The sequence below is a fragment of the Gymnodraco acuticeps genome, unplaced genomic scaffold, assembly GCF_902827175.1.
Source record: "Gymnodraco acuticeps unplaced genomic scaffold, fGymAcu1.1, whole genome shotgun sequence".
Lineage (NCBI taxonomy): Eukaryota > Metazoa > Chordata > Actinopteri > Perciformes > Bathydraconidae > Gymnodraco > Gymnodraco acuticeps.
Genome location: NW_022990699.1, coordinates 4,158,870 through 4,184,744, shown reverse-complemented (window position 1 = coordinate 4,184,744; position 25,875 = coordinate 4,158,870). Strand labels below are relative to the sequence as shown.

Below are 25,875 nucleotides of genomic sequence, written 5' to 3'. Positions count from 1 at the left end.
TTATTCAAGACAAAAAAACATTTGGTTTTAATATAATTGTTTATTTTTTCACTCAGTGATTGTTGTAAACAAGAGTGAGATGCAGACAGTGGAGAACTTCACACAACAGGGCGTGGAGACATTAAGAAAAAGGAATTGATCATTTTATTCATAGTAGAGTGTGTCGCTGGCTCAGGCAGTGGGGAGCGGGTGTTGTGAGATTATAAAGTGCATGTTTTCTTTAAATGTAAGCATGCAGGTTAAATAAAGCTTTAGCTTTGGGTTCACTGGATAAAAACTACCAGCATGAAATTAAAATATTGCGTCTCAGCAGCCAGTGATCGTGAGTCTGAAAACAGTATTTTGAATAATTTAGCTTAATTCATAAAACAGCCTTATAAATACATGAGGAAACCCTGAGCTCGAACATGTTGGTATAAAAACGCATAACATGCACCCAGGTCATCAGCAATTCTGTGTGGATACATATATATATATACGGTCTACTATGCTTTATGCATACATGCAAAAAGCTTTGGGAAGTCACATTAAACTGTAATCAGAGAAACAGTACAAGAGTCATACAATACGCAGCCATCACCTCGGAGTAAAGACATACAAATCACCAGTCAGAGTCGTAATCATTCTCAGGTTGAAGGCACTCATACAGCTCTGGTGTTTAAATAGAAAGAATAAAATAAAAGGAGTGAAATTGGTTCCTAACATTACTTTCAATATATTCATTGGCACATTAGAATAGGTGGTTTGGCTTGTGCCATAAAACTGGCCCTGACTTGGTCCATGATGCACAGCTTCGATAACATGAACTCCTCCCATCTGTCAACAATGAGCGTCACATGGAAAATACTTCTGATGGGAGAACTATTAAAACATCGACCTTGGACTGGCAGCATACATCCTCATATTCACAGAGAAAGAGAAAAGCAGAAACGTTTTTGCATAGATTCTGTGGAGGGGTGGTGTGAGAGCGGAAGAAGGAAGGAAAGGGCTCGGAGACGTTCTAAAAACACTGAAAAATCCCATAATATTATTACAACAAAGTACACTAATAATGCCTTCAGCCATCCTGGCTTTCAGTGGTATATTACAGTATAATCCTAATATCAAAAGTGAACCGTCATCAGTTATAATAATTTGGAACAAAGATATGAACCCTCCCCCAGCCATCTTCTTCCTCCCCTCTGCCTCCTTCATGGGTCCCGCTCCCTCCTCTACCTCCATGCCCCTCTACCTCCATGCCCCTCTGTCTTCAGGGTTTGTTTTCACTCGCGCCAGGCAGGCTTCGTGGCTCAGGTGAAACGTCCGTGCAGGCTCTCTGGTGAGTCAGACGCTTTTGGCTACTCCTTCGCTGCCGTGGAGACCGCAACGGACTGCCGAGGAGCTTTGGAAGGAACAAAGAAATAGAAATGAAGCTTTCAGAGAGAGACCGGCTAAAAGTTGGAAGCATTGGCCCTGAACTAACATTCAGAAAGAACAACAGTGCATAGAGCTAAGGCATAATACTGGTGGTAAATACTCACAACCCAAAAGATTATGCTTATAGGAATACCCCAGCAAAATCTTAAACAATTTTCTGTATTTGTGTTTATGTAAACCATTTCTGTGTATAGCTGGACATATTTATTTCACTAAATTCCATGTCAAACATCTAATTTCGCTGTAAAATTCTCAGTACACCAACAAATACTCAGTACACAGGAGCAAAACATTTGCCATGACATTATTTTATACAAGCTATATATTTATTTATTGAGTTGCCAGAAATAAGGATTTATCATGATATATCGTTAACGAGATATTGCATGACCTATATCAAGATATAATGTTTAAGTATCGTATGTTTAGCCCCATTTTCTACCTTAAGGAGAAGGAAGATAAGAACAACTCTTTTAATAATAAAAGGCCATCTGTTGGATTTAGAAAACATTTAAAAATAACTATGTTTCAAAAACATCCCAAACATCTATCCAGTTCATTTCAACACCAATCTCCTCTATATTTCTTGAACAAACGCCACCATATGTTTGTACAGCTAAACTACAAAGAGCATTAAAGAGAGAATTGCACTCTGCTTCGTTCACCTGCTCTCGTCCTTTGTCTTCATCACTGATGGACTGCATGAGAGAGAAGAGGTTCATCCTGCCGCTGCGATTCACACTCGGAGCCACCTTCAGACGAGAGAGAGAGAGAGAGAGAGAGAGAGAACATCAAAAGAGGTGCATGAAGGGATAAACTGTGTGTGTGCCTGTGTATGTCTGTGCCTGTGTGTGTGTGTGTGTGTGTGTGTGTGTGTGTGTGTGTGTGTGTGTGCTCACCTTGTCTGGTTCGTTCACTGTAATAGAGCAGGTTTGTGTCGGCTCGGGCCCCTGGTTGGTCTCCGACTGGGGGGGGGGGCTCTTCGAACAACTGGGTGTGTTAGAGAAAATAAAAAAACTGAAGATGAAGAGGGTGCAGGATCTAAAATGTCAAATAACATATCATTGATGCAACTACTTACGTCCGTCTCTTCCTTCGCTTCATCTTTTTCATCCAGGCTACAATCATCCTTTTCATCTGGACTCTCTTCATCCGTCAGGTCATAATCGCCAAATCCCTCAGAATCCTCGTCGTCCTCCTCTTCTGGCTTTCCTGCCTCCCGTCTCTCCTCCTTGCGGACTGACTTCTGTCTGTGGTCTCTCGACTTCCTCCTCCAGAGTGTGCTGTGGCGCTGCTGGCTACAATATTGAAGGAAGACACAACACACTCAGATGAGCACAAAGCAAATCTTAAAACCCACAGCCATAGATCTTCATACGGCATCCCGCCTAACAGCATGGCTGACCTGGCGTTGAGGATGCCGTTGTAGGTCTGTAGCTGCCTCGTGAAGCCTTCGTTGGGCTTGGCGATGGACCTTCGATCCCTGACGTAGTCCAACGCCATCTCCAGCGACCAGTGATGCTCCTTCATGGCGTAGGCCATCACCGTGGAGGAAGAGCGAGAAACGCCCATCTTACAGTGCACCAACACGGCCTGTCCACTGTCCCTGTGACACGGAGATCAGGAGAAAGTCACTTAGTGGTTTAGGGGCTTTGCTTGACTTATAATATATATAGAAATGAACTCAAATGTGCATTTAAGTCACAGTGCAACACATATAAACAGCTAAATTGACGCTGACATAAAGCTAGTAACAAAATGAACACGTTTAAGGAAATGCAATCATTCATCATCCACTTGTAGAGAGTTAGACGAGAAGCAGGGCCGTTTCTAGCCTTTTGGGGGCCCTATGCAAGATGCTGTTTGGGGGCCCTAGTTTTTTTAACTACAATGGGGGGATTCCGAAGCCTTTAAGATGATCTGTGGAGAAGCATCAATCTGTTACACTTAAAGAGGAAAACAGGCTAATTTCACAAAAACCCAGCAATTGAAACTTACAAAAAATGATATTAAAAAAGGTAAACAATAAGGCTCCTCTATTTCATAAATGCAAGAGATGCAGCATTTTCTCAATGTTAAATTTACATTTTTCCTCTTCCTCAGACGTCACTCATTGGGTGACAGCCCAACGATGATTTGGACTTTATTACCCCAAAAACACAAGCCACAGCTTTGCTATCATTGCAGTTTAGTTGTGTTTATATCCTACATTGGATTTTTAAGCATATAATGCAGGGGTGGCCAACCAGTCAGAGGTTACGAGCCACATTTTTTCTATGTTACTGCAAAGAGCCAAATCAAACACACTGATAACGCTTGTTTCAGTTTTTTGTTTTCTGGAGACAAGATTTCAACCACGTCACTGATGCATTTTTGTGGCATTGGGATATATTTTTTAAATCCTCTGGAGCAGAGAGGAGCTGTGGATTATTGTTATTGATTAATGCATCAGTGTTTCTTAGGGTCAAAAACACTAAACTCACAACTTGAAATGAAAGCGTTTAGTTTATTTAATAAAAGAGCACATGTTCAATGTGAAAAGTGACAGTAGTTATAGATTATTTGCAATTTGATGCTATATAATATATTTAAAAAAAAAAAATTATATATATTTTTTAAACACCTTGAATTTCGGGGGTGCGCGGGGCTCCGTTGGCGGGGTTCAGCGCCCCTCCAAGACAATGGTAGGGGAAACACTGGATAATGTTTAATCAACGATAGGTTTTCCCCCCCTCAAAGGTGATTGGTTCACTGCATCGCAGGTATTATTGTGATTGGCTCTTGGGCCACATCAAAATTAGACGCGCTGTCATCCTCTCATACTGACACCTGACACCACACATACACACGTAGGGAGAGCCGGGACGAAAGTAACACGGGACGAAAGTAACGGAGCGATTTTATCCGAGCCCAAACTACTTTGACCGGCCAAATTACGTCAGAATTATTAGCATTCGATACTTAACAGACCTACTAAATATTAGGTTTAACTCTGAGGAGTAGTGTTGTCACGGTACCAACATTTTGGTTTCGATACCAAGTCAAGAATTGCGATTCCGATTCTTTTTCGATACTTTTCTTAAAAAAAGGGAAACAGTCTTAAATGTAATTATTGTGCTTTATTTCACACCAGAACCATAACACAAACTTTTAAACAATGAGAACAATAAATAAAATAAATGACAAGAATTCGTATTAAATAAAATTAATACATGTCTTACAGACAGGCCGAGGCGCAGCGGCAGTTGCACTCCCACTTGCAGCCATGCTTCTCATTTTCTCACATGCTCTGGCAGCTAGCGCGTGCACGAGAGAGGGGAGGGAGTTAGAGCGTGCTTGAGAGGGGAGGGACTTAGAACGTGCTTGAGAGGGGCAGGACTGCAGGCACGGCAGCAGTGCAGGGAGTGGAAGTATAGCGCTGAACACACACGGCTCTTATTAAACAGCGCTTTCTCACCGGAGTACTTTTCTCCGTCATTCTTAAAGTACCGATACTAATGAAACGGAGGAATCGTAACGTTTTTAACAGCAGGGTATTGCGGTACCTTTCAAGTATCGGTACACCGTGCAACACTAGTCAGGAGTCAGTGTCTCTCCCCCAAACTCACACATATAAAATTCGATATGAACTGAAGAGCCGCATGAAACTAGGCAAAGAGCCGCGGGTTGGCCACCCCTGATATAATGCTTCACCGAACACAGCAGGGGGCTTGGCTGTCTACAAATAAAGACGGCTAATTTTAATTCTCCCCAAATATATTGAGGCTGAACCTGAACTTTCAGCTTGGGGGCCCCCTAGTGGCGCGGGGGCTCTATGCATCTGCATAGTCCGCCTATAGGAAGAAACGGCCCTGACGAGAAGACTAAAGTGGTATTAGTCTGCTCCCCTAACTCTGTCAAAGGGAATTTGCGGTGGTCTGTGTAAAAATACAGGAGGTCTTCATCTCTGGATTTAGCATGTCAAACCTTTCCCCTCATGATAAGGCTTCATGCCAATCGGAGCAGTCACAGGTATATGAAACATGTTATAATAATATGGTTTTCATGTTTGGTAACTGGACACACTCTAAATATGTTATAGAGTTAAGGACACACATGTGATTGTGCTTTCTACAACTGTTCTCTGCTAAATACTGCACAATGCTTTTTAGTTTGCATGTACGGTGTGTTGTGATGCGTTTGGGGTTGCAGGACTACCTGGCCGTGTTGATGAAATTGAACGTGTCGGTCCAGTGAGGCAGCAGGTCGCTGGCCTCCACATCGTACACTCGGATGTTCATGTAAGTGAAGGACTCTGGGAAAAAGTTGTCAATCTCCCTGGTCACATTCAGAATATATCCCACACTGAAAGACAAAAAGGCACAAAGTTAGAGCCACAGAGGTGATGACTCAGCTAAACACAATGGCACAATTTAAGTATACACATGAGGTTCATGAGACAATGGGAACCTCAAATACAAAACAGATCTATAAATAATGCTGGAAACACTGACTTGTTTTTCTGCAGCTCCTCAAAGTTAGCTGCGTTCCACTCAGAGCCCTGAAACCAGAAGCAGAAGGGTGAGTCGAGTGCACGAAAAGGAAAGGGCCGACACATCGTCTTCCCTATCGCTTTCGACACAGCCGTCGCAAAAAGGGGAAGTTACGGTCACATGACAGAATCCTGGTGAAAGCACATCTCAGTCTATTAACTCTAGCATAAGAAAGGCCTCTTGCTATGAGGGTATACTAAAGCCTATGGATGGTCTTTGGATGTCAGCAATCACTCACCAGGTAAAGGAAGTCAAATATTTTGGAGGGATTATCCATCTGAGCCATGGTGACCAGGATCTCATTGTCTATGTACTCCTTGAAGGGTTTCATGTCGAAGCCTATCCTGGTCTCCAGAGCGGAGTGCACCTGCACCAGTAAAGGAGAGATCACAGTATGCATGCTTTAGGGCTTTACCAAATGTTGAAGTTTGAATGTCTGCCGTCATGTCATCACACCAAACAATGTTTTTATAAATGTTGTGAATTTTGGAAATGTTGATCGGTCTACAAATGTCCCTATCTTTCAGTTTTCTGCCCTAGCTGGCTGAAGATTCGGCATGGTGGTCAAGATTTGCAAGTTAGTGTGTGTGCGAAAATGCAATTGTTCCAATAGATTTGAAGCACTGGAGTTATTGTGAAACAGGTTGGAAATATCTATGAGGCAACGCTAGATGTAATTCTACAAATTGGGTCAAACTAATAATATGAGTGCAGCCTAATTATAACCAGCAACTGTGCAGAAATACAGCGTTTAAACAGAATAAATAGACATGCAAAACATATATGAACTTAATTAAATTATATTTAACCCTGGTAGTTATCTGACTTTCTTTAACTTCCTCCTGATATCTGCTCGCACTTCTTACCATTTTAGACGTGAGGTTGTCCAGGTCTTCAGTACTCAGGATGTCTCTCAGCTGCTCTTTGATCAGCGTCTCGTCGGACAATCTGTTTGCCGAGCTTACCATGCAAGAAAAAAGGAAACTTAAGTAAAACCTGACGTGTATACAAACGGTGAGAAGAAACTAGGACTTTTTATTTACACATTCACATCAGAGGTGGATTGGAGCTGGATACATGTACTCAGTTTAGCGGTGTTTTCCTCACCTCTGTCCGTCACTGCGCACTGACTCCAGGTCGTTCATGGCCTCCCACTCGTTGAGGCAGAAGCGGTCCGACTCAGTGTGCTGGTGGTAGTGCTCGGCCCACTCCAGACCGTTTCCTGGGATCACCGCTGCACTGACGGCGCGCTCAGTGCAGCCGTGCAGCGCCTGCAGGACAGACCTGACAGGTGGGGGGGACGGGGGACGGGCCAGAAGATGATTAAAAAAAACTCAGGTAGGGTTTAAATGCAAGATCTACAGCAAGTAGCCATGTCGTTTTTAGTGAGGTGCTTTAAGAAGTGATGCAACGGTAATGTCATGAATGCATTACCACATGGTCTGCATGGAAACAGGCTTAAAGATTCTGGTCTCTTCAGCAGCGGTGACGCTGAAACCACTGAGGAGAAAAGACAGAAGCATGAGTTACAATAATGAAGATAACAATTGTTGAGAAATGAGGAAGTAATGCTGATAAGAAGCGCTGTCGTACTACGAGATAGAGAGGGTTTATTCAGTGTAAATTAGTGACGATTCTTATCAAGAATGTAGAGAATAAATATGTGAGGGGGGGAGGGGGGGATTAGCACAGGGGGAGCATCGGACATGGCAGCCAATCAGAGCATCTTTTTCCACACTTAGTTTAAACACATGAGTTGACACCTGAGCTGCTAACTCAGTTTCACAGTACACACTCCTCTGAGCATCGCCACGTAAGGAGAACACTGTAATGTGAGGCCTAAAGAAAACAGCCTCAACAATCTTAAGAGAGACAAACTTTCAACCACACAGAAACAACAATAGTTCACTTTCATGGTTCATTGCAGAAGCACATGATCTCCATGCTTATGTAAGGGTCTAAATGAGTCATAGGAGTAGTTGTAATTCATAGGGAATGATTCTGTTCCATAAATAGAGAACATTACTCCTTCACATCATCACTGGCCAGCATCCCAGACATCAGGCTGCACCGTCTGTGCTGCAGCCTCACACACTCCCCCTGTGTTCAAATGTATTCCTCATTCCCAGTTTGTAAAGGCTTCTCACCCGTCTCCATCCAGATACACCTGTGTGTCGCTCCATATGGGCAGGACCAGGCCGATGGTGCACTGGTCGCTGCGACGAGGCAGGGAGGAAGCAGAAACACAAGAAAGAGCGGAGGTTTCACTTTTTAGAGCCAAACCAGAAATGATTAACCAAATGGAAAGCTTATCGTTGTGACACAGTACACTCGCATCTTGGTTACACACACCTGTCTGAGTTGGGGAAATCCATGCCCAGCAGGATGCTCTCTTGTTTGTTGCCGACGGTGCAGACGACGATCAGATATCTGACTCTGACCGAGCTGATGGACTCCAACTGCACCGCCTGCGTGAGAGAGGGTCAATTATGAGTGCGACAGAAACGGAAGTCAAGAAGACAAGTACAATTATTGAACTTTACATTCACATATTGCTGTTCCCTTTGTAGTCTGGTGTAAAACGTAATTCAACCCAACAAACCACAGCGCTAAATATCCTGTGCAGCATATTTATCTTGGCCTTCCCAGGAACACCAGGGAAGTAAATGTTGTGTTTACAGAGAAACTCAGATCCTCGTTATGTTCCACTTAACAGCAGGACTGACATGTTGTAACCTAGCAACTCCAAATGCTACATATTTCCTATTAGCTGTTTCACACATTCTGTTTTAGATGTACTCTCTTTCATAGCAAATTCTGCATGGTAATACATCTGAAAGAACGGTGGTGTTTTACTCCTTCAGGGAAACTCTTAAACCCATGACTAAAAGAGATGTCCATGGAAAATAACTAAATGTTCAGCGTGATGGATTATCTAATATCTGAATTAGAATGTTTCCTGCAGCACATTTTCATATCTTAAGGGTGAACTTAATCCAGCAGCTTTCTGCAAAACATACCGGCTACTAAATATTAGTGTAAGCGTCTTTGAGCATTATGAAAAGCCCTATACAAATTAAATGTATTATTATTATTATGATGCTTTTGAAAGCACCAGTTTAGCGCTGTGTTGCAGTAACGGACTGAAACCTATCACTGAAACACACAAAGCTACAGTATAGAATTCACTTTATACGTTCACATGAAATGTAATATTCTGTTAAAGTCCCCACAGATTAGGACTGTCTACCTGCTGTGCCCCAGCTGTTGAACAGTATCCTCCTTAATCCGAGCAATTAAGCACAGATCACTCTGCTTTCCAATTCTACTGATTGTATTTGCAGCATGCCGGTAAACCTGAGGTCTCACCAGCTTCATGGTGTCTTCCGGTCGGAGCTGTTCCACCATGGCATGAAGCTGTTTGTGCCGTTTGTCTGACGCTCGATCGCCTTCCTTACCAGGAGAAGGTGGAGGGGAAGAAGTTTCCTCATCGATGCCCACCCTCTCACCCTCTTCCAGCAGGAGGACCGCCCCCTTCACCAGGGCGAAGCTCTCCCTACAGAGGGGCAGAGGACAGTTTGTTAAACGCCGCTGTTATCCAGACACTGGGAATCATTTTTGCTAGGAGTTTAAACAGATGACAATTCAAAGACAACAAAAGTACACATTTACCTTTTCTGAAGCGTTGCTCTCCTCTGAAGGGTTTCATTCTTAAAAATAAAATAAATAAAATCACAGAAAGCCTCATCAGGGAGAATAGGACAACATGTTTATCCTCTGTTGTGTATGATGGCATGTAGGGGCAAATATACCAATGAAAAACCCTTACGTAATAAAAGTTTGTCAAATGATGAGAAAATTACTTTATTTGTATTATCAGCAATTGGTTAATTTGTGACTTTAATCTCAGAGATTATTGTAGTTTTCTCCTAAATGTGTGAATATTTCCGTATAATTTACCGCTTTAAAATTCAGCTTTAAGTGTTTTTTTTCTTGTAAAAGTAAAACAATTTTTTCTTTTTAAAAATTAAAAATTAAATAAAACTTTTTTATTCATAGGGATGGAATTCCATCCCTATGAATAAAAAAAGTTTGTAACCTACAAAGGCCCTAATAAGCCGAAATAATTGTGTTAATGTGTGATTCTGATTTCTCAAGTAATAATTTAATTACATTCTAAATATTCCAGCTCTCTGTCACATTTCTGTTGTGTAATCCTTTGCTGGAGTTGGATTTCATATTCGTCAATATGAGTTATTTGTAATGCTCCCAAACAGCACATTTCCGACTTGTTACTGACACCGCCACAACTGATCTGGGAACATTGGAGGCAGTGTGAGTGATGTCTTTCCTGTTGAGAAGTGCGCACACAAAAGGGCTGGCAAAAAATGTCCAGTCATTTCTCGGGTGAAATGTGGTGCGACACAGATAAGGTGCAGTGAAGGACTGAAGTGAGTGAACAGACACAAGAGTGGTATGTTAGCACAAGGGGGTGGGGGGGGGGGGGGGGGGGGTTTTAAAACCACTATGTTTGCAGTGAAATAGGAAATGAAGGAGAAGCACAATGCAAAAGAGAGAACCAATAAGAGAGAGAGAGAGAAGTAGCAGCAGTACGGAGGGTTTACGGAGAAAGAAACTTGAGACAGTAACATTACCTGTTACGCAACTGACAAGTCCAGACAGAGTCAAGAAAACAAAAATAAGAGGAGCAATGGGCAGGAGCCAGGAGAGGAACGATGGGGGTTTGAAGAAGAAGAAAAGGAGAGAACACAAGTTAAGATAGTAGAGTGATTAGATACTGTGACAAAATATGCAAAGAAATGAAGCGTGGACCCAGAGTCAGGACGTTTCAGTTGGAAAAGAGCAGAAGAAAAGCCTAGGATGTGACGGTAAACCATCTTCATGATAGAGGGACAGAATGAGGAGATACAGGTAGAGACAGCTGATGATAATACGTGTGCATTAATCACTGTTTGCAGGAGCATAAGGACAAACAGAAGCTGATCACATTGCTGCAATGAATGAAAACGTAATCAGTTCAAAGATATATCTGTGGTACGTTTGCCCTGTAGGCCTATCCTGAGAGCGAGTACAAAACTAAAACAGCCTCGTTTATGCTTCGTGGTTCTAAACCATTCTATCTAAAAAGCAAAAAGGTCATTCTTTCATATCTCAGGGAGCAAACTTGCACGTGCACAACGTGGTGTGGAGATGGCTGAACTCACTGGAGCGGAGGAGATGGACGGGAGCCGACGCAGAGTCAACAGAGCCATGGCACAGTCTTCTCTCCTTTCAACCTGCGGTGGCTTGCAGGCTCAGACAGGCTCTGCAGGTTCCTCGGCCAAAAGTGTGCAGTGGGCAGTGGGCGTGGCGAAGGTGGTATTTGATCCTGAAATAACATGTGGATATTTGATCGGCTTCATACCAGAGACTCCTCAAGAAGAATTGAAGGATTTTAGTTGTCTGCTTCAGGAACTCCTGAGAAATAGATGAATTGGGGTTTCCAATTTGTACTACTGCATTTTGAAATCTCTATGGAATTGTTCTCGGGGCAAACATTTTATAAAATCTGTCAAATTGTTGTTGATATATTTTGTCTTTAATAGTTCTACTGTTTTTTTATATACTTATTATATTTTAGGGGGGAAAAAGGTAGTCCCATGTGCCCAAAAACTCAATATAGTATAGAAAAATGGCGGCATCTCAGAAACCACAAAGAGAACATTAAAGTTTCTATGAAGTCATAACAGATTGAATATCAGGGATATGGTTATATTTGTCAAGTGCAATAACTATTTTACATGGAAGACAATTCATAGACACACTGTTAGTGTTTGACTATCACAAATGTAATTGATTTTTTATGTGATCTAAAAACTTCAAAACGTTATACCAACCAGAACAAGTGTTTCATTTGTATTCTAAATATAGCCATTGCCACACCAGTAGAGGTAGGGTTAGGCGATGTGAGAATAAAGCATGGGATAATCTTAGAGGTTGTGTCTCATCTCTGTTTGTATGAAGCCAACATTACTCAATGACATTACTGGATTTGCAGCATTTTTGCATCAACAAGATGTGTTTTATATTTGATAATTCAACTCCAAAGACCAACACTATTATCTGGTTATTTAACCAATAAATAGGGTAACTCAAGTTTAAAGACAATGATGATACTGTGATATAACAAGTCACGTCACTTTCCCTTTCCAGGGTTGAAACTGCATTCATTAGAGCCTAATCATGTGATTGTTTGTCAGGATAGACAGAGAGAGACTATAATTACAGTACATTAACAATTATTAAGATACAATTACATAGATATCCGTCTTGTGCTTGTTAGGATATGATGATTCGTCTTGATAACATTAAAGGCGTGTCTGAGGTCATTATGCACATTCAAATAAAAACATATAAATCTGAAGTTTTAAAAAAAGTTAATAATTTATATCTGCCTATTAAGGTGTGTGCGTGTGTGTCGTGCGTGTGTGTACTGCGGACTATGGATATGCCAGTGCGGTGACGCCTGCAGTAATGACAGTAAATATGTGATATGGCTCGTTGCATACCGATAATAGACTCATGATGATATCGCGACATTGTTAGTAATCTTATATCGTTTTGATACTGACTGACGAACTGAGAATAGACATGCAACCAACCATTAACAACAAGCCGAGTAACGATAGCCTGTTACAACCAGCCCAAGCTATCACTCAGCTGACGATAATGATAGCCTTTGCTAACATTAAGATATACAAATACACGAAGAAAGACAATGTATTTCCTCACCTTTTACAGACTTGGCCCCCACTTTGATTTCCTGCTTTGAAGGCTAATTGTTTGTTCCTCAAGTACTGAGTGTCTCTTATTCCGCAGACTTCACCATTTACAGACACAGCTCACGAGAGGAATGACCACTGCGCTGAAGCAGCCGAGCACGAGCAGAAGAAGGAGCAGGGGGGGGGGCAATGACGTCATACGCAGAGGCATATCCAGAGGCACGTCGTTTTATTTTCTCCTTGTAAAGGCACAGGTACACTCACTTTCCTTTTGGATTCTAATGAAATATTGAATGTTGTTTAAACTAATCAATCATGATATAAAGAATGAGGGTATGAATGTAAGTATGCATTTTGGACATTTTAAATATAAAATGGAATTCATTGTAAATGTATTTAAACTCATACAATAAACAATATTTATTTAATTTGACTGTACAATATTTAACTTTACATTCTTGTCTACATCTATGTATATAGATACATAGATAGATAGATAGAATCTTTATTCATCCCAAATATGAAAATTATTTTTGTTCCAGCAGCAGTGTTAAGCATTGCATGAGGTACATTTTTTTTAAAGATACAATAACATACATATAACACAATTCAAATCAACATTAGTCAGCCACCAATTGTGCAAGTTCTCCCACTTAAAAAGATGAGAGGCCTGTAATTTCCATCCTAGGTACACTTCAACTATGAGAGACAGAATGGGGGGAAAGAATCCAGGAAATCACATTGTAGGATTTTTAATGAATTAATTGGTAAATTCCTCGGTAAAATAAGTATTTGGTCACCTACAAACAAACAAGATTTCTGGCTCTCACAGACCTGTAACTTCTTCTTTAAGAGCCTCCTCTGTCCTCCACTTGTTAACTGTATTAATGGCACTTGTTTGAACTCGTTATCAGTATAAAAGACACCTGTCCACAACCTCAAACAGTCACACTCCAAACTCCACTATGGCCAAGACCAAAGAGCTGTCAAAGGACACCAGAAACACAATTGTAGACCTGCACCAGGCTGGAAAGACTGAATCTGCAATAGGTAAGCAGCTTGGTGTGAAGAAATCAACTGTGGGAGCAATTATTAGAAAATGGAAGACATACAAGACCACTGATAATCTCCCTCGATCTGGAGCTCCACGCAAGATCTCACCCGTGGGGTCAAAATGATCACAAGAACAGTGAGCAAAAATCCCAGAACCACACGGGGGGACCTAGTCAATGACCTGCAGAGAGCTGGGACCAAAGTAACAAAGGCTACCATCAGTAACACACTACACCGCCAGGGACTCAAATCCTGCAGTGCCAGATGTGTCCCCCTGCTTAAGCCAGTACATGTCCAGGCCCGCCTGAAGTTTGCTAGAGAGCATTTAGATGATCCAGAAGAGGATTGGGAGAATGTCATATGGTCAGATGAAACCAAAATAGAACTTTTTGGTAAAAACTCAACTAGACGTGTTTGGAGGAGAAAGAATGCTGAGTAGCATCCAAAGAACACCATACCTACTGTGAAACATGGGGGTGGAAACATCATGCTTTGGGGCTGTTTTTCTGCAAAGGGACCAGGACGACTGATCCGTGTAAAGGAAAGAATGAATGGGGCCATGTATCTTGTGATTTATTGACTTGAACAGATCATTTTACAACTGACATCCTTACCAACAAAACAACAAACAAGACGTGTTTTTTCATTCTGTCTCATTCTAAATTTGACATGTCATTAGTGTAAAAAGACCAATAATATACGTCTATCAGAGACAACCTTTATATACAGTCGGTGCAAGGCTGTAACTATGGAGTCAACATTGGGGGGGACCAACAAAAAAAAAGGTCATAGAATAGCAATTTAATTTTAAAAAATGTAATCATTTAGGCTATATATCGGGGGGGGGACATTTTGAGCGTATCTGGTAAATTCGGCCTAGCGTCGGAGACAAGCCACCTCTTTCTAATTTCATTTTCCATGGTCTTGTCCGTCAAATACTTGAAGAAGCTATTGTCCACCTCATGCAGGAAGTGTGGCAGCAAACTACGTGGCAACTGCCGCAGTCTGTGTTCAAAGGTTTTTGAGTAGGCCGCGATGTAGTCATTATGTTCACCGTTCGACGTTAAATGTTCCAGGGTCTTGCCAATCTTGCGCATCAACGTTTCTGACGCCTCACTGGTGGACTCATCCAGCATCTTCCTGCTACGCTTCACCCGAGGCCTTGGAGTGCTTGAGTGACTGAATGTGCTTGGCCCCTCTCCGAGCGGTGCTAGTGTGGACTCTGTTCCACAGATGGGGGATTCTGCCAGGGGAGTGCAGGGCCTTGACTCAGCATCAAAGAGGAAGGGCTCCTCAGGGGTGCTGGTCCAGGTTTCACTGCTGGTGCCATCGGAGGGTGGTTCTGCAGCCACCAGAAGTTCCTTAATTTGAATAAATTCACAATTAGTTGGATTTAATACCAAGGATTCTTTAAACTGTTTACTAAGCATTCATAACAAAACAATTCCCAGAAATGTGTGTGCCATTTGTTCGGGGTGTGGTCAAGTGTGAGAGGCACATTGTAAACAAATTGTGATGGCTCTATTCAGATGCTAAAAACACACTTCTAGACAGATTGTGGAAGATAATGGAAGAATGAAGCCACCATCACGTGTGAAATGCTACATGCGAATAGAGGGGCAGAAACCGTCTTGCAAATTTACATTTCAATCTTGAACAAGGAACAGTGGTAGACAGTAACAAAGTACATTTACTTAAGTACTGTACTGCTCCTTTCCCATTCAGGCAAATAGTGTACTTTATACTGCGCTACATTTATTTGATAACTTTAGTAACTTTGAAGATTCAGAACAATACAAAATATAATCAAGAAATATTTTATCATGTATTATTATAGGTTAAGATAAACACGTTATTGATCCCATGGTGAATTTCATAAGCTACCCAGTAGTATATAATGCAATTTAAATCAGCTCCTCCTTTACCAGCTGCAACATTAAGGTGATGAGCACATTAATCCATCAATAATTATATAATACAATAATATATATATTATTCTGTTATTGTTATATTTACCACTGTAAATGAATGAAATAATGTTTCTAAATGAAAGAATCAAGAAACACTTATTTGTACTCAACAAATACAATTGTTACCGTGATGGTGAGGTTCGAAGTACTCTCCTTTCTTCTTGTGTAGGGCTCTAGAAACTGCAGCCTGGTCAGGATCCACTGCTGTCTGCCAGTCTTTGGTGCTCCAGAACTACACGAAGGGGAAAGTTTCCTGTACCGGGTGTACTGGGTTCGCAGAGAATCCCACTTCTTCTTTAGCTCTTTCTCTGAAGCACACAAATAAACAATTTAAGCATTGTGGCTAGTTAGCATGTTGTCCAATTCATATCTCTATATGCAGTGCCAAACAAGTAGCAACAGCTAGCAAAAAACAACAACAAAACACAAGGTTGAAATAACAAATTATATTTCACGTTAACGTCACTGTACGCTGGCGAACAATAACAAACCAACAGTTTCTGCTAAAGAGCTCAATTGATGAAAAAAAGAGAGAATCTTACCTGGTAAAACAAGTTGAGTTTCAATTTCTCGCCAGAGTCCGGTTTTCACTATTCGGTTCACGTACAGTTTCTCTGTAATGTCGTACAGAGCTGGCCTCTCCTGAATCAAGCTGATGAGTTGGTCTTCGATTTCTTCATTCCAGATCGCCATGACGTAAAAATAAATTATTGCGTCCAGGTGAGATGAAAATGAAAAATAATAGCGGTCTGTGACTGTGTGTGCCTTCTTAATCGTTTTTTTGCGTACCTCACTTCCGTTTCGATTCTCATGCACTGATTCGCTAAGCTGAACAGCCAATCAGAGTGATTTCTTTTGCCGACTGTCTCTGCTGCTCTGCTCCTCTCCCATGTTGACGATGTTGAATTGTTGCCACTCACGCATGCGCAGTGCGTACGTGCTACTTGGCCGTCGGCTGAAGTCTTTGCGGTGTGTTCAGCGCCATATAGAGAGATTATTATTCTATTATACGGCTCTGGGTGTGTTGTTCCAGTGCGACTTTTTGGCGAGGACGCAGGAGACGTGAGGTGACACAACAGTCGGGTCCGTGTTCTTTGGTGTCAGTTTGGTGTGTCCCGGTCCCGACCTTTACATCCATGCAATAAACAGACCCAACTCCACGCAGGCGCAGTACCATGAAACCGAGTACTTCCTGATGTCTGCAGGAGCGTGGTAGTGTAGTTTTCTCTCGGTGGAGCAAACGTTCAATCCTCCCCATAAAGTTAGAGAGCCTCCAGTCGGAAGGACTTCAGTTCATGTTGATGCAGACTGCGGCCGGTAAACTCATGAAGGTGTTCCTGACCAGACGCATCCCTCCGGAGGGGATGAAGATCCTGTCCGCGGCTGGAGTGTAGGCATTATTTAAGTATAAAACTGACTGATATTTGACATTGCCATAGCAGATTGTATTGACTACCAGCAGGCTGTGTGGCTTACTGTTTTTCCTCCATATGTTTAGACAGTGGTTTTGCTTCGAATCATGTTATACACTTCTGTAGCCAATAGTAAACATGAGATGTATCGTGACCTCTCCTAGGGTCACACAACTCCAACGATACAGTGTGTTGCTTATATAACTAATTCAGACTGTATGCCTTGTCACATGACTTTTCATGCCTTTTCTCCTTTTTTTTGTCTCAGCTGTGAGGTGTCCCAGTGGGACTCAGATGAACCCGTGCAGAGGGCAGATCTGCTTAAAGGTGTGCAGGGAGCTCATGGTCTGCTGTGTCTGCTGTCAGACAAGATCGATGCCGAGGTTCTGGATGCTGCAGGTACTCTATCATCCTGTACTCATTGTAGTGTTGTCATTTGGTATGTGTATCTTGCTTTATTATAGACAACTCAGGAGACAGCGAGTATCGTTAACTGTGATTTATTCCCGCTCTGTACTACCTCATAACTGGTGTCGCACATATAACATTCCGGGTATCCATAACTCCGGATCAAATAGTATGTCACAACATTACACTCATCATCTGTGTTTATGTAAAACTAGGACATTGTACTGATCCATCAATCAAACATATTTACTTTTTTTTAGCAGGATATGATTAGCTTTTACATTCCTGAACTACAGACATTACCTTATTAAAAACAAAAAAATAAGGCCTGCAAGCGACATACTGTATTTCTTATATCAAGAAGTCCATAAGAAATTACCAGAGCACATATTGTTTTGGGGGCATTACTATGTTGTTATAGTTTGACTGGAAATGAGGGAAAGACATAAAGCAACAAATGCCTTGCTTGGATTAATATATCTGTTACATTTCGTGGTCATCATCTTAAACCCTTAACTATGAGGGCAGAGAATAGCAACACACAAGCAGATATATTTTATAAAAAAAGGAAAAGTGAATTATCAAAATAGATGCAAATGTTTTTTTTTTTTAAAACAATGAATCCTAAATCAATCCAATAAATGTATTAGCACATACAAAATATCAGTTGTAATGATATGTTGCTCAAGTGTCTAGATTTTAACATTTCAGTGTGATCTGTGTGTGATTCAGGACCGAACCTGAAAGTAATCAGCACCCTCTCAGTTGGATACGACCACTTGGCTATTGATGAAATAAAAAAGCGGTAGGTTTCTATCATGAACTGCGGCTTATACTTCTGCAACCAACCTTCTACTAGTAGGATGAATTGGCACAGCCAAATGAAATGACTGTTTGTTTTCCACAGTGGTATTCGTGTTGGATACACTCCGGACGTCCTGACTGACGCCACGGCAGAGCTTACCGTCGCCCTGCTGCTGGCCACCGCTCGCAGGTTACCAGAGGGAGTGGAGGAGGTCAAAAAGTCAGTCCCCCAGCCCCACATTTACACTATCTGTGTTGTCTTTCATTGTGATTACATTTATGTATCTATTTCACCAAGAGTGCAGGTAATGAAGTGACATAATGGTCATGCAGTGTTTTATTTTCTCTCTCAGTGGGGGCTGGAGCTCGTGGAAGCCTCTCTGGCTGTGTGGTTACGGTCTCTCCGGCAGCACAGTGGGAGTCATTGGACTGGGGCGCATTGGTAAGGCTACTGATGATGCGATATAGTATCATATGACTAGGTCCTTTCACCGATACCAGTGTTCTCATACCTAATTAAAATGGTGTGATTGTATTTCCCTGATGAGCTCTGTAGCTAAATAACTGGGTGTGTTTGTGATGTTCAGGCATGGGAATTGCTCGGAGAGTAATGCCCTTTGGAGTGAAGAGGCTGCTGTACTCTGGGAGAACAGCCAAGGACTATGCTGCTGAGGTGAATGGAGAGTATGGTAAGAAAAATACCTACACAGTGTAAGGGAACATTTTAAAACCATAGCAGGACACTCAAATCCAGACACTTTTTGTTACGCTGTTATGGACAATCTGCAATAAATGCACATTTTATGGACAATCTTGCACCAAAGATATTGATATTGAAGTGACTGTTATTTTGTATATATTGATTGTTGTGTTGTTTTTTTATCTTAATGTGTGCATATGTGTAAATGTGTCTGTTGATTGTGTATATAGGATATACATATTTTATACATCTGTATACTGTATAATTTTACATTCCGGATTGTTGGAAACGTCATTTCGATCTCTCTGTTTGTAAACACAAACGGAGTAAGATTGACATTAAAGTTGACTTTAAAAGGACAGAACATAAGAAGCGATAATCTAATATAAAAAGATACGAAACGTTTTCTTTTGCCAGAGATTCCTCAATAAATCACAGCATCATAAAAATAGAAAACCAATATCAAGAAAATATATTGAATAAGTATATTATTTATAAGAAGCAACACTAATACCATTGCCTAATAGACGATAACAATACAAGTCAAATAGATTAGGTGAAATAACTAAACTCAATCTACCTTTTTAATAACAATAGGTTTTTTTTTGGTTTTATGTTTCCTCTCATCCTCTCCTCTCCGTTGAACAGTTCCCCTGGATACTCTTGTGTCAGAGAGCGACTTTATAGTTGTTTCCTGCTCCCTGACACCGGAAACCCAGGGCATGTGTGATAAGGCCTTCTTCAGCAAGATGAAAAACACAGGAGTCTTCGTCAACTCAAGCAGGTAAAGCAGCACAAACATGGGTGTGATAGACCTTGTTATGTGTTCAGTCTGTTGTCATGTTTATGTCACTAGCTGTTTGCTGGTAATACAAACAGGGTGGGATGTGGTCTTTGTTTTAGGGGAACTGTGGTGAACCAGGAGGATCTATACGAAGCTTTGAGCAGCAGACAGATAGCTGCAGCTGGATTGGATGTCACAACACCTGAGCCACTCCCAGCAAACCACCCTCTGCTGACACTCAAAAACTGCGGTAAGTAAACAGGATGGGAAATATGTAGACATGTTTTTTGCCCACTTTTCCTACGTTCTTTGGATTTGACACTATAGTCTTATGTAATGATACGTTCTCTCCTCTCCTATCTTGTGCAGTGGTGTTGCCACACATCGGCAGTGCCACCTACTCCACGAGAGGCATCATGGGAGCTTTGTCGGCCCAGAACCTGCTGGGAGGTTTACAGGGCACGGACATGCCCAGTGAACTCACCTTCTAAAACTAAAAGTGTGTTGCTGTGCCGACGGCCTGCTCTGGCGCTGCATCTGTAGCAGTAATATACTGATCCAGTGATGGTCTCCTATGTGACAGGGCTGAAAAGAAGAATACTAATGTAGTTAAGAAAGCTCAGACACATGATTCCATGTCGTCAGTATTAACTTGATCGTGTGATCTTGTCAGAGGTACTAATATGAGATTCACTCTTTGAATTGAGTGTGTATTTCAGAGGAATTCAATTCTTTGTGCAGTTTTATCATCTCAGAAATGTATTTAAGAGGCAATGAAGAAACTGGTAGCACTTCATAACATTAGTTATTTTTTGTCTGTTAAAATATAATCAAATGTTCTGTCTCTCTTTAACCGTGCCATAAAGATGAGCATTATTCAATCTGCACTTTTCTCTAATGGTAATGCTGTCAGTGACGCTCCCAAACAGTACAACACTCCAGTTTTGTGTAAAACAAATGGCATGTCTTGAAGAATAAACACGTATTGCTTAGTTTAATTATAATGCTCCGTGTGTTGTATTCTTTTTATTAGAAATGACTCATGCTCCAAAAAAGATTGAAGTGAATGATTTATTCTCATCATTCTTAACACAGCAGTAAAAAAACAAGTTATTCTTAGAGGCCATTTTCAGTGCATTCATCAGTTTGGCTACATTTCTATACAATAGTTTTGAACAAATCACATAAAAAAACATTGGCTAGTTTAATTTGAATTCATGTAACATATAATTAAGTTCATGGGGTAATAAATAATCAACCTTGCAGAGTTCATTTTGTTCTATGAGTTGTGCAAACCAGAAAACATCCTTCAGTTAAGAGCAGTTGATAGCAGGGTATCAGGGAAGGATTGGTCATCCTTCCAGTTCAGGCAGGTGTTTTTGGAGTGCTTATACAGATGGGAGGACTGGCTGAAGCGCTTGCCACACTTTGGACATGGATAGGGCTTTTCTCCAGTGTGGACCCGAATATGTTTCTTACAGTCAGTCAGGTTCATGAAGGTCTTGCAGCAGATTTTGCAGGCGTATTTCTTCTCTCCTTCCACCAACATCACGAGGTCTTCAGCAGCTGCTTTCTTGCACTTGGACATAACATCGTCAGAAGCTCTGGTCAAAGGCGGCCTCTCAGCAGCATCCCCCGCTGACCCAGAGGAACCATCAGCTTCTGATCCAGGCGACACTTTGGGGGCAATGCGTCGGAAGGTTGTCGCCCCTGAGCTTTTCCCGGCCCAGGAAGGTTGGATGAGGGACGTTTCCAGACTGAGGCCTGGATTGATGCTACTCAGGAACCCTGATAAAGAGTTCTGAGTGGGCTGGAGGATGAGTGTGTCGCTGAAACCAGGGCCCTGAGTGGGGAGAAGCTGCTGCAGGGGGACAGACGTCACTGGAAACACTAGAGAGGGATCAGCGGTCTGAGCAGGAGAGCTTTCCTCTGAGTTTTGACAAAGTTCTCCAGCAGCATAAGAGGCAGCAGCTGTTGCAGCAGCAGTGAGGCTAGCTAGACTGTCTTCTTCCTCCAAAGCCCCCATCACGCTGTCACTGCTGGGATTGAGGAAGCAGGAAAAAGCGAGTTCTGACAGGCTGTCGAGGCCTTCACCGTCCACTGACTCCTCACCCAGATCTCTAGCATCAGTTTGAAGATCTGTGCACAGCTGGGATTGCAGAGAGCTAACGCCAGCCTCAGTGGGGCAGGCTGCGGCCATTTTCTCCTCATTTAGTTGTGCGTCCAAATGGTCAGTGCAGCCTGGTGGTGGAGATAGAGGACAATTGTCTGGTAAATCTGGGGAGTATGAGCTCTCCTTTTTTACCTCAATCATCGTAATCTTCGGCTTCTCTCCATCTTCCTCCCCTTCTTCTCCTATCTGTATTTTGACCACAGTATCTCCGCCCACATCCCATGCACCTACACCTCTCGTGCTGCTGTCTGATTGGCTTGGAAGCTGGATTTCCTCTGACTCTCCCTTGGTTGCTTCATATTTCTCCTCCACTTCCTCCTCACCTCGGCTCTCCCAGAGAGCATCGCTCATCTTCAGGGAGTCTGGGGGCAGCGGCGGCGGCTCTCCACCCTCCTCTGTACTGACGGTGCTTACATTAGGTGAACACTCATTATAGTTTCCCTCAGGCAGTCTGCAGGACCTCTTTCTGCCACTGAGCCCGTCATTGTTTGACTTCCTCTTGTTCCTCAATGATAGTTCCCTCATCCTCACTCCCTGGTCTTCAACTCCACCAGACTGACTAACCTCCACCCCCACTTCCTCGTCACTGATGTGCTCCTCCATGACAGATGTGGCCGAGTTCTCTGCCTGCTGCTGTTGCAATGACCTCCAGCCTTTTGGAGGTGATGCGGGAAAGTTTTTCCTGGACAGGTGGAGCTTGCAGGCCTTGACGACAGTGTTGAGGTGCAGGTGCGATGCTGCCAGCAGTACATCCATCACATTGGAGGCACCAGGAGAGAGGGTGGAAGTGTAAATCATGTCCAGCAAGGTCGAGAAGGCCTCAGGGGTCACCACCTCTTGATCTAGTTCCATCACACTGGGGCCTCCACCTGGATCCGCGCCAACCTCGTCCCCACTGTCACTGGAGCTCAGGAGAGCCCTGAAGTGGGAGCTGGATGCTGCCAGGATGGAGCGGTGAGCCTGGAAGCTCTGACCTCCAACCACCACCACACAGTCACACAGCTGAGCATGGAGGCGCTGGTGGTTGAGCTGCTTAAAAATGTGCTGGAAATGACCTGGGAAGTCCATCATAGGTGGTGGAGGTTCTTTAGTACAGGTGTATTGTATAGCATCCGTGGCACTAGTGTACATTCAATAACACAATGAAGGGCATTGTCTGGAGCAAAGCTGTCAAACTTCTTGTTATTTACCCCTCATCTGCTGAACACTTCCTCAGGCTGACTGGACACTGGCTTTCCAAAGGAGCCTACCTCCGGTGTGATGTGCGGTCTGTTGTCTGTTGTAGCTGCCTGGGATGCTGTGGAGGATGGGCGGGCCTAGTGCAACAAGAACACGGAGGATGCGACGCGGTCTCAGGCTTCGTCTCCGAGAACAGCCGGATATCTGTATTCTTCTTTCACCGAAAAAAATATGTTATCCTAATGTTGCTTTCATTATGGTTACCATTTCTGCTACTAATCCAGAGCTCTACAACCTAACTCTCACCCGGTTTAGCGTCTACTGTCCTCCATCGTTTGTTGTCTCATCAACCCTCGGGATGAAACCACGCCGCCCCCTGGTGGCCATTTTGCTGAACTGTATCTACATTCGACTTTCTCAATATCGAATTTTGTCAATTTTATTTCTCATCAAATTATGTTGTAATTGTTATAGTACACTGCAAGTCAAGTTGATATACTGTACATACCAAAACATCTAACAATTGATCTTTTTATTTGCATTATCAATGTCCATGGGCTTTATTACTCCAATTAGAAACCCGAAGCAGATTTGATTTGAAACAAGTGTGCTTATCAATTCATGTTCCCATGATTCCTAGCAAACTAGTATTTTAGTTAACAATATTACAGTATTTTTGATCTTTTGATCTAAATAAACACCAAGGCAAAGGTTAAATTAATCTAGAGGCCAAGTCAAGAAAATATGTTTGTTGCTGTTGAAGATCTCTGTTATCAGTTCAGAAAAAGACAATGAATCACGTCCAAATCTTTTATGCAATTTTTTTATTTTCAGTGATGTCAGATTCAAGGTTTAAAACCCTATCATGAACGTTTTCTTGCCATTTAACAATCTGTTATGTAAATCAAAAACAACATGTTTTCCCCTTTGATGTGTGAACACAGCAGGCATACACACATTTAGACTTTGCATTTAACAATGCCTTTCACAAGAAAGGCAGACTAAAGTATTCAACAAGACATGACAAATGAAAACAAGGTGTTTCTTCAGGTGCAGTGATGGACAGACTTTGATCATCTCCAACAGGATTTGCTGCTGTTGCCCCGGTAGTCTGATGAAGATGGCTCATACTGTCTCTGATGGAGTAAACTCTCAGTGCATGGCGGAAGAAGAGACCTGCTGCTCCGCTCATATGCTGTCCAGCTTCCTTAACACATATGGGGCTGTAAACACAGAAGAAACAGAGTATTAGTTTATGTTAAGACCATGAATAAAGTGAGATTGATGTATGGCAGCACAGTTGAGGAAAATATGTTTTTAACTTCGTTAATGTTGTGATAATTAAAGTACTTTTTAATATTACAAATATATTGATTTGTATTCGGTTCTGCCTTTCTGCTGCTCTCAGAATACTGTTAAAAAAACAAACAAATTGATTGTTATTTAAAGACAAATGCCAATAAATTATATTATTTAAAACATACCAATAACGAAAATGATTGTTACATTTTAAAGAGGAGTTTTTGTACGATGAGTCTCTTTCAACTAACTAGAAAATCCCTGTACAATATTGCAGTATTTCGATAGATTGTGCACTGCAGCCTTAAGATGTATCCTCCATTTGTGTTTGTTTGTAGCCTTTATTTAACCAGGTGAAAGCCCCTTGAGATCAAAAGATCTCTTTTTCAAGGGTGACCTGCAGGACATTAGTTACACATGTAACATAAAAACAACAGAACAACAATAAGGATGACATACAACATAATTGTATTGGCTCTGCAATGTAGCTTGTGTTGTTATGTTTTTTATAAAATGTGCTATAAGACGTTCCCATATACTTTCACATGCATGAGGTGACACGCCACTGTCCTTAATGCCAGAAAAGCAGTGAAAACTACAAGTGTTGTGAGTTGTATGTCAATGTCATCTGCTTGTACTCACTGGCTCTGAGAATGGCGACGTAAATAAGGAAGTTTCGTACAGATGAGACGACATCTTGTCTCATTTTCTTCTTCATCTCCTCTGGGTCCATTTTAGGCCCGAGTCCTTCCAGTTTGAACATTATGGCTGTGGTTTATTTGGTCTTTTTCTTCAGTCTGCCTTTCGTGTTGAAAATTCAACGTTGCGGAGCATGGAGGAATAATCTTAACCGGAAGTGCGTAAAAACGGACGTGACGACGAAGGACGGTGCACACCGAGGGTCAAATCGCACGAAGGCAAAAACTAATAAATAAAATACTTTTTAGGTTTACTGGAAAATAATATGACGTTTTACTTTCAGGCCAGATAAATCAACCAGGGGACTCTAGGAAAATATTGAGATATTGTGTGGATCTTGACCATGATCTTGACACAATTAGAAATGCAGGGGCCACGTTAAGGACCTTAAAATAAAATAAAAGTTAAGGACCTTATCATATGAGCTGATATTGTTTAGTGCTACAGACTACCCAACAGCTGTTACAATTATAATTAAATTGTGAGTGTAAGTGTTATTTATTCCCCCCCCCCAAAAGTATGTGGTTATAGTCTACTGTAAATACAGATATATAAAAAGTAGAATTACAGTCAAAACATTGTTTATTAAGAAGAATACAGACACTTATTATCGGATTTACAAAATATAAGAAATGGGTAGGCTATTGGAAAACTGGATCATACA

The 25,875-nt window shown here is 41.9% G+C and overlaps 5 protein-coding genes and 1 long non-coding RNA gene across 8 annotated transcripts; 2 read left to right on the top strand and 4 right to left on the bottom strand.

Moving 5' to 3' along the window:
* Positions 1–20: 20 nt before the first annotated feature.
* On the bottom strand, positions 21–12,903 carry si:ch211-203d1.3 (protein phosphatase Slingshot homolog 3). 3 transcript variants are annotated; one of them, XM_034230780.1, is made up of 17 exons: positions 12,741–12,903; positions 11,174–11,337; positions 9,621–9,658; positions 9,318–9,504; positions 8,301–8,416; positions 8,096–8,164; positions 7,383–7,448; positions 7,056–7,232; positions 6,815–6,908; positions 6,187–6,315; positions 5,910–5,956; positions 5,614–5,760; positions 2,822–3,022; positions 2,475–2,714; positions 2,316–2,394; positions 2,082–2,168; positions 21–1,381 (listed from the first exon to the last, which is right to left on the bottom strand). In XM_034230780.1, exons 2-17 carry the CDS (start codon positions 11,219–11,221, stop codon positions 1,250–1,252), a joined length of 1,857 nt encoding a protein of 618 aa, XP_034086671.1. In that variant the 5' UTR covers positions 11,222–11,337; positions 12,741–12,903; the 3' UTR covers positions 21–1,249. The 3 variants fall into 3 exon arrangements, with proteins under 3 accessions (XP_034086671.1, XP_034086669.1, XP_034086670.1); XM_034230778.1 differs by having other exon boundaries at positions 2,316–2,406; positions 2,498–2,714; XM_034230779.1 differs by having other exon boundaries at positions 2,316–2,406; positions 2,498–2,714; positions 11,174–11,426; positions 12,741–12,885.
* On the top strand, positions 10,477–11,941 carry LOC117555803. Its single transcript, XR_004570446.1, has 2 exons — positions 10,477–10,880; positions 11,125–11,941. It is a non-coding gene; the product is annotated as an uncharacterized LOC117555803 (long non-coding RNA).
* Positions 12,904–14,340: 1,437 nt separating the features above from the next.
* Positions 14,341–16,744, bottom strand: LOC117555860. Its single transcript, XM_034230880.1, has 3 exons — positions 16,296–16,744; positions 15,880–16,061; positions 14,341–15,144 (listed from the first exon to the last, which is right to left on the bottom strand). Exons 1-3 carry the CDS (start codon positions 16,444–16,446, stop codon positions 14,608–14,610), a joined length of 870 nt encoding a protein of 289 aa, XP_034086771.1. The 5' UTR covers positions 16,447–16,744; the 3' UTR covers positions 14,341–14,607.
* A 56-nt stretch (positions 16,745–16,800) lies between these two features.
* On the top strand, positions 16,801–20,865 carry grhpra (glyoxylate reductase/hydroxypyruvate reductase a). The gene is made up of 9 exons (XM_034230878.1): positions 16,801–17,143; positions 17,434–17,564; positions 18,306–18,378; positions 18,481–18,597; positions 18,731–18,819; positions 18,965–19,066; positions 19,726–19,861; positions 19,981–20,111; positions 20,231–20,865. Exons 1-9 carry the CDS (start codon positions 17,049–17,051, stop codon positions 20,350–20,352), a joined length of 996 nt encoding a protein of 331 aa, XP_034086769.1. The 5' UTR covers positions 16,801–17,048; the 3' UTR covers positions 20,353–20,865.
* A 53-nt stretch (positions 20,866–20,918) lies between these two features.
* LOC117555857 (zinc finger and BTB domain-containing protein 5-like) lies at positions 20,919–23,891 on the bottom strand. The gene has a single exon (XM_034230877.1). It carries the CDS (start codon positions 23,163–23,165, stop codon positions 21,171–21,173), a length of 1,995 nt encoding a protein of 664 aa, XP_034086768.1. The 5' UTR covers positions 23,166–23,891; the 3' UTR covers positions 20,919–21,170.
* A 129-nt stretch (positions 23,892–24,020) lies between these two features.
* On the bottom strand, positions 24,021–25,392 carry tomm5 (translocase of outer mitochondrial membrane 5 homolog (yeast)). The gene is made up of 2 exons (XM_034230881.1): positions 25,155–25,392; positions 24,021–24,436 (listed from the first exon to the last, which is right to left on the bottom strand). Exons 1-2 carry the CDS (start codon positions 25,273–25,275, stop codon positions 24,402–24,404), a joined length of 156 nt encoding a protein of 51 aa, XP_034086772.1. The 5' UTR covers positions 25,276–25,392; the 3' UTR covers positions 24,021–24,401.
* Positions 25,393–25,875: the final 483 nt, after the last annotated feature.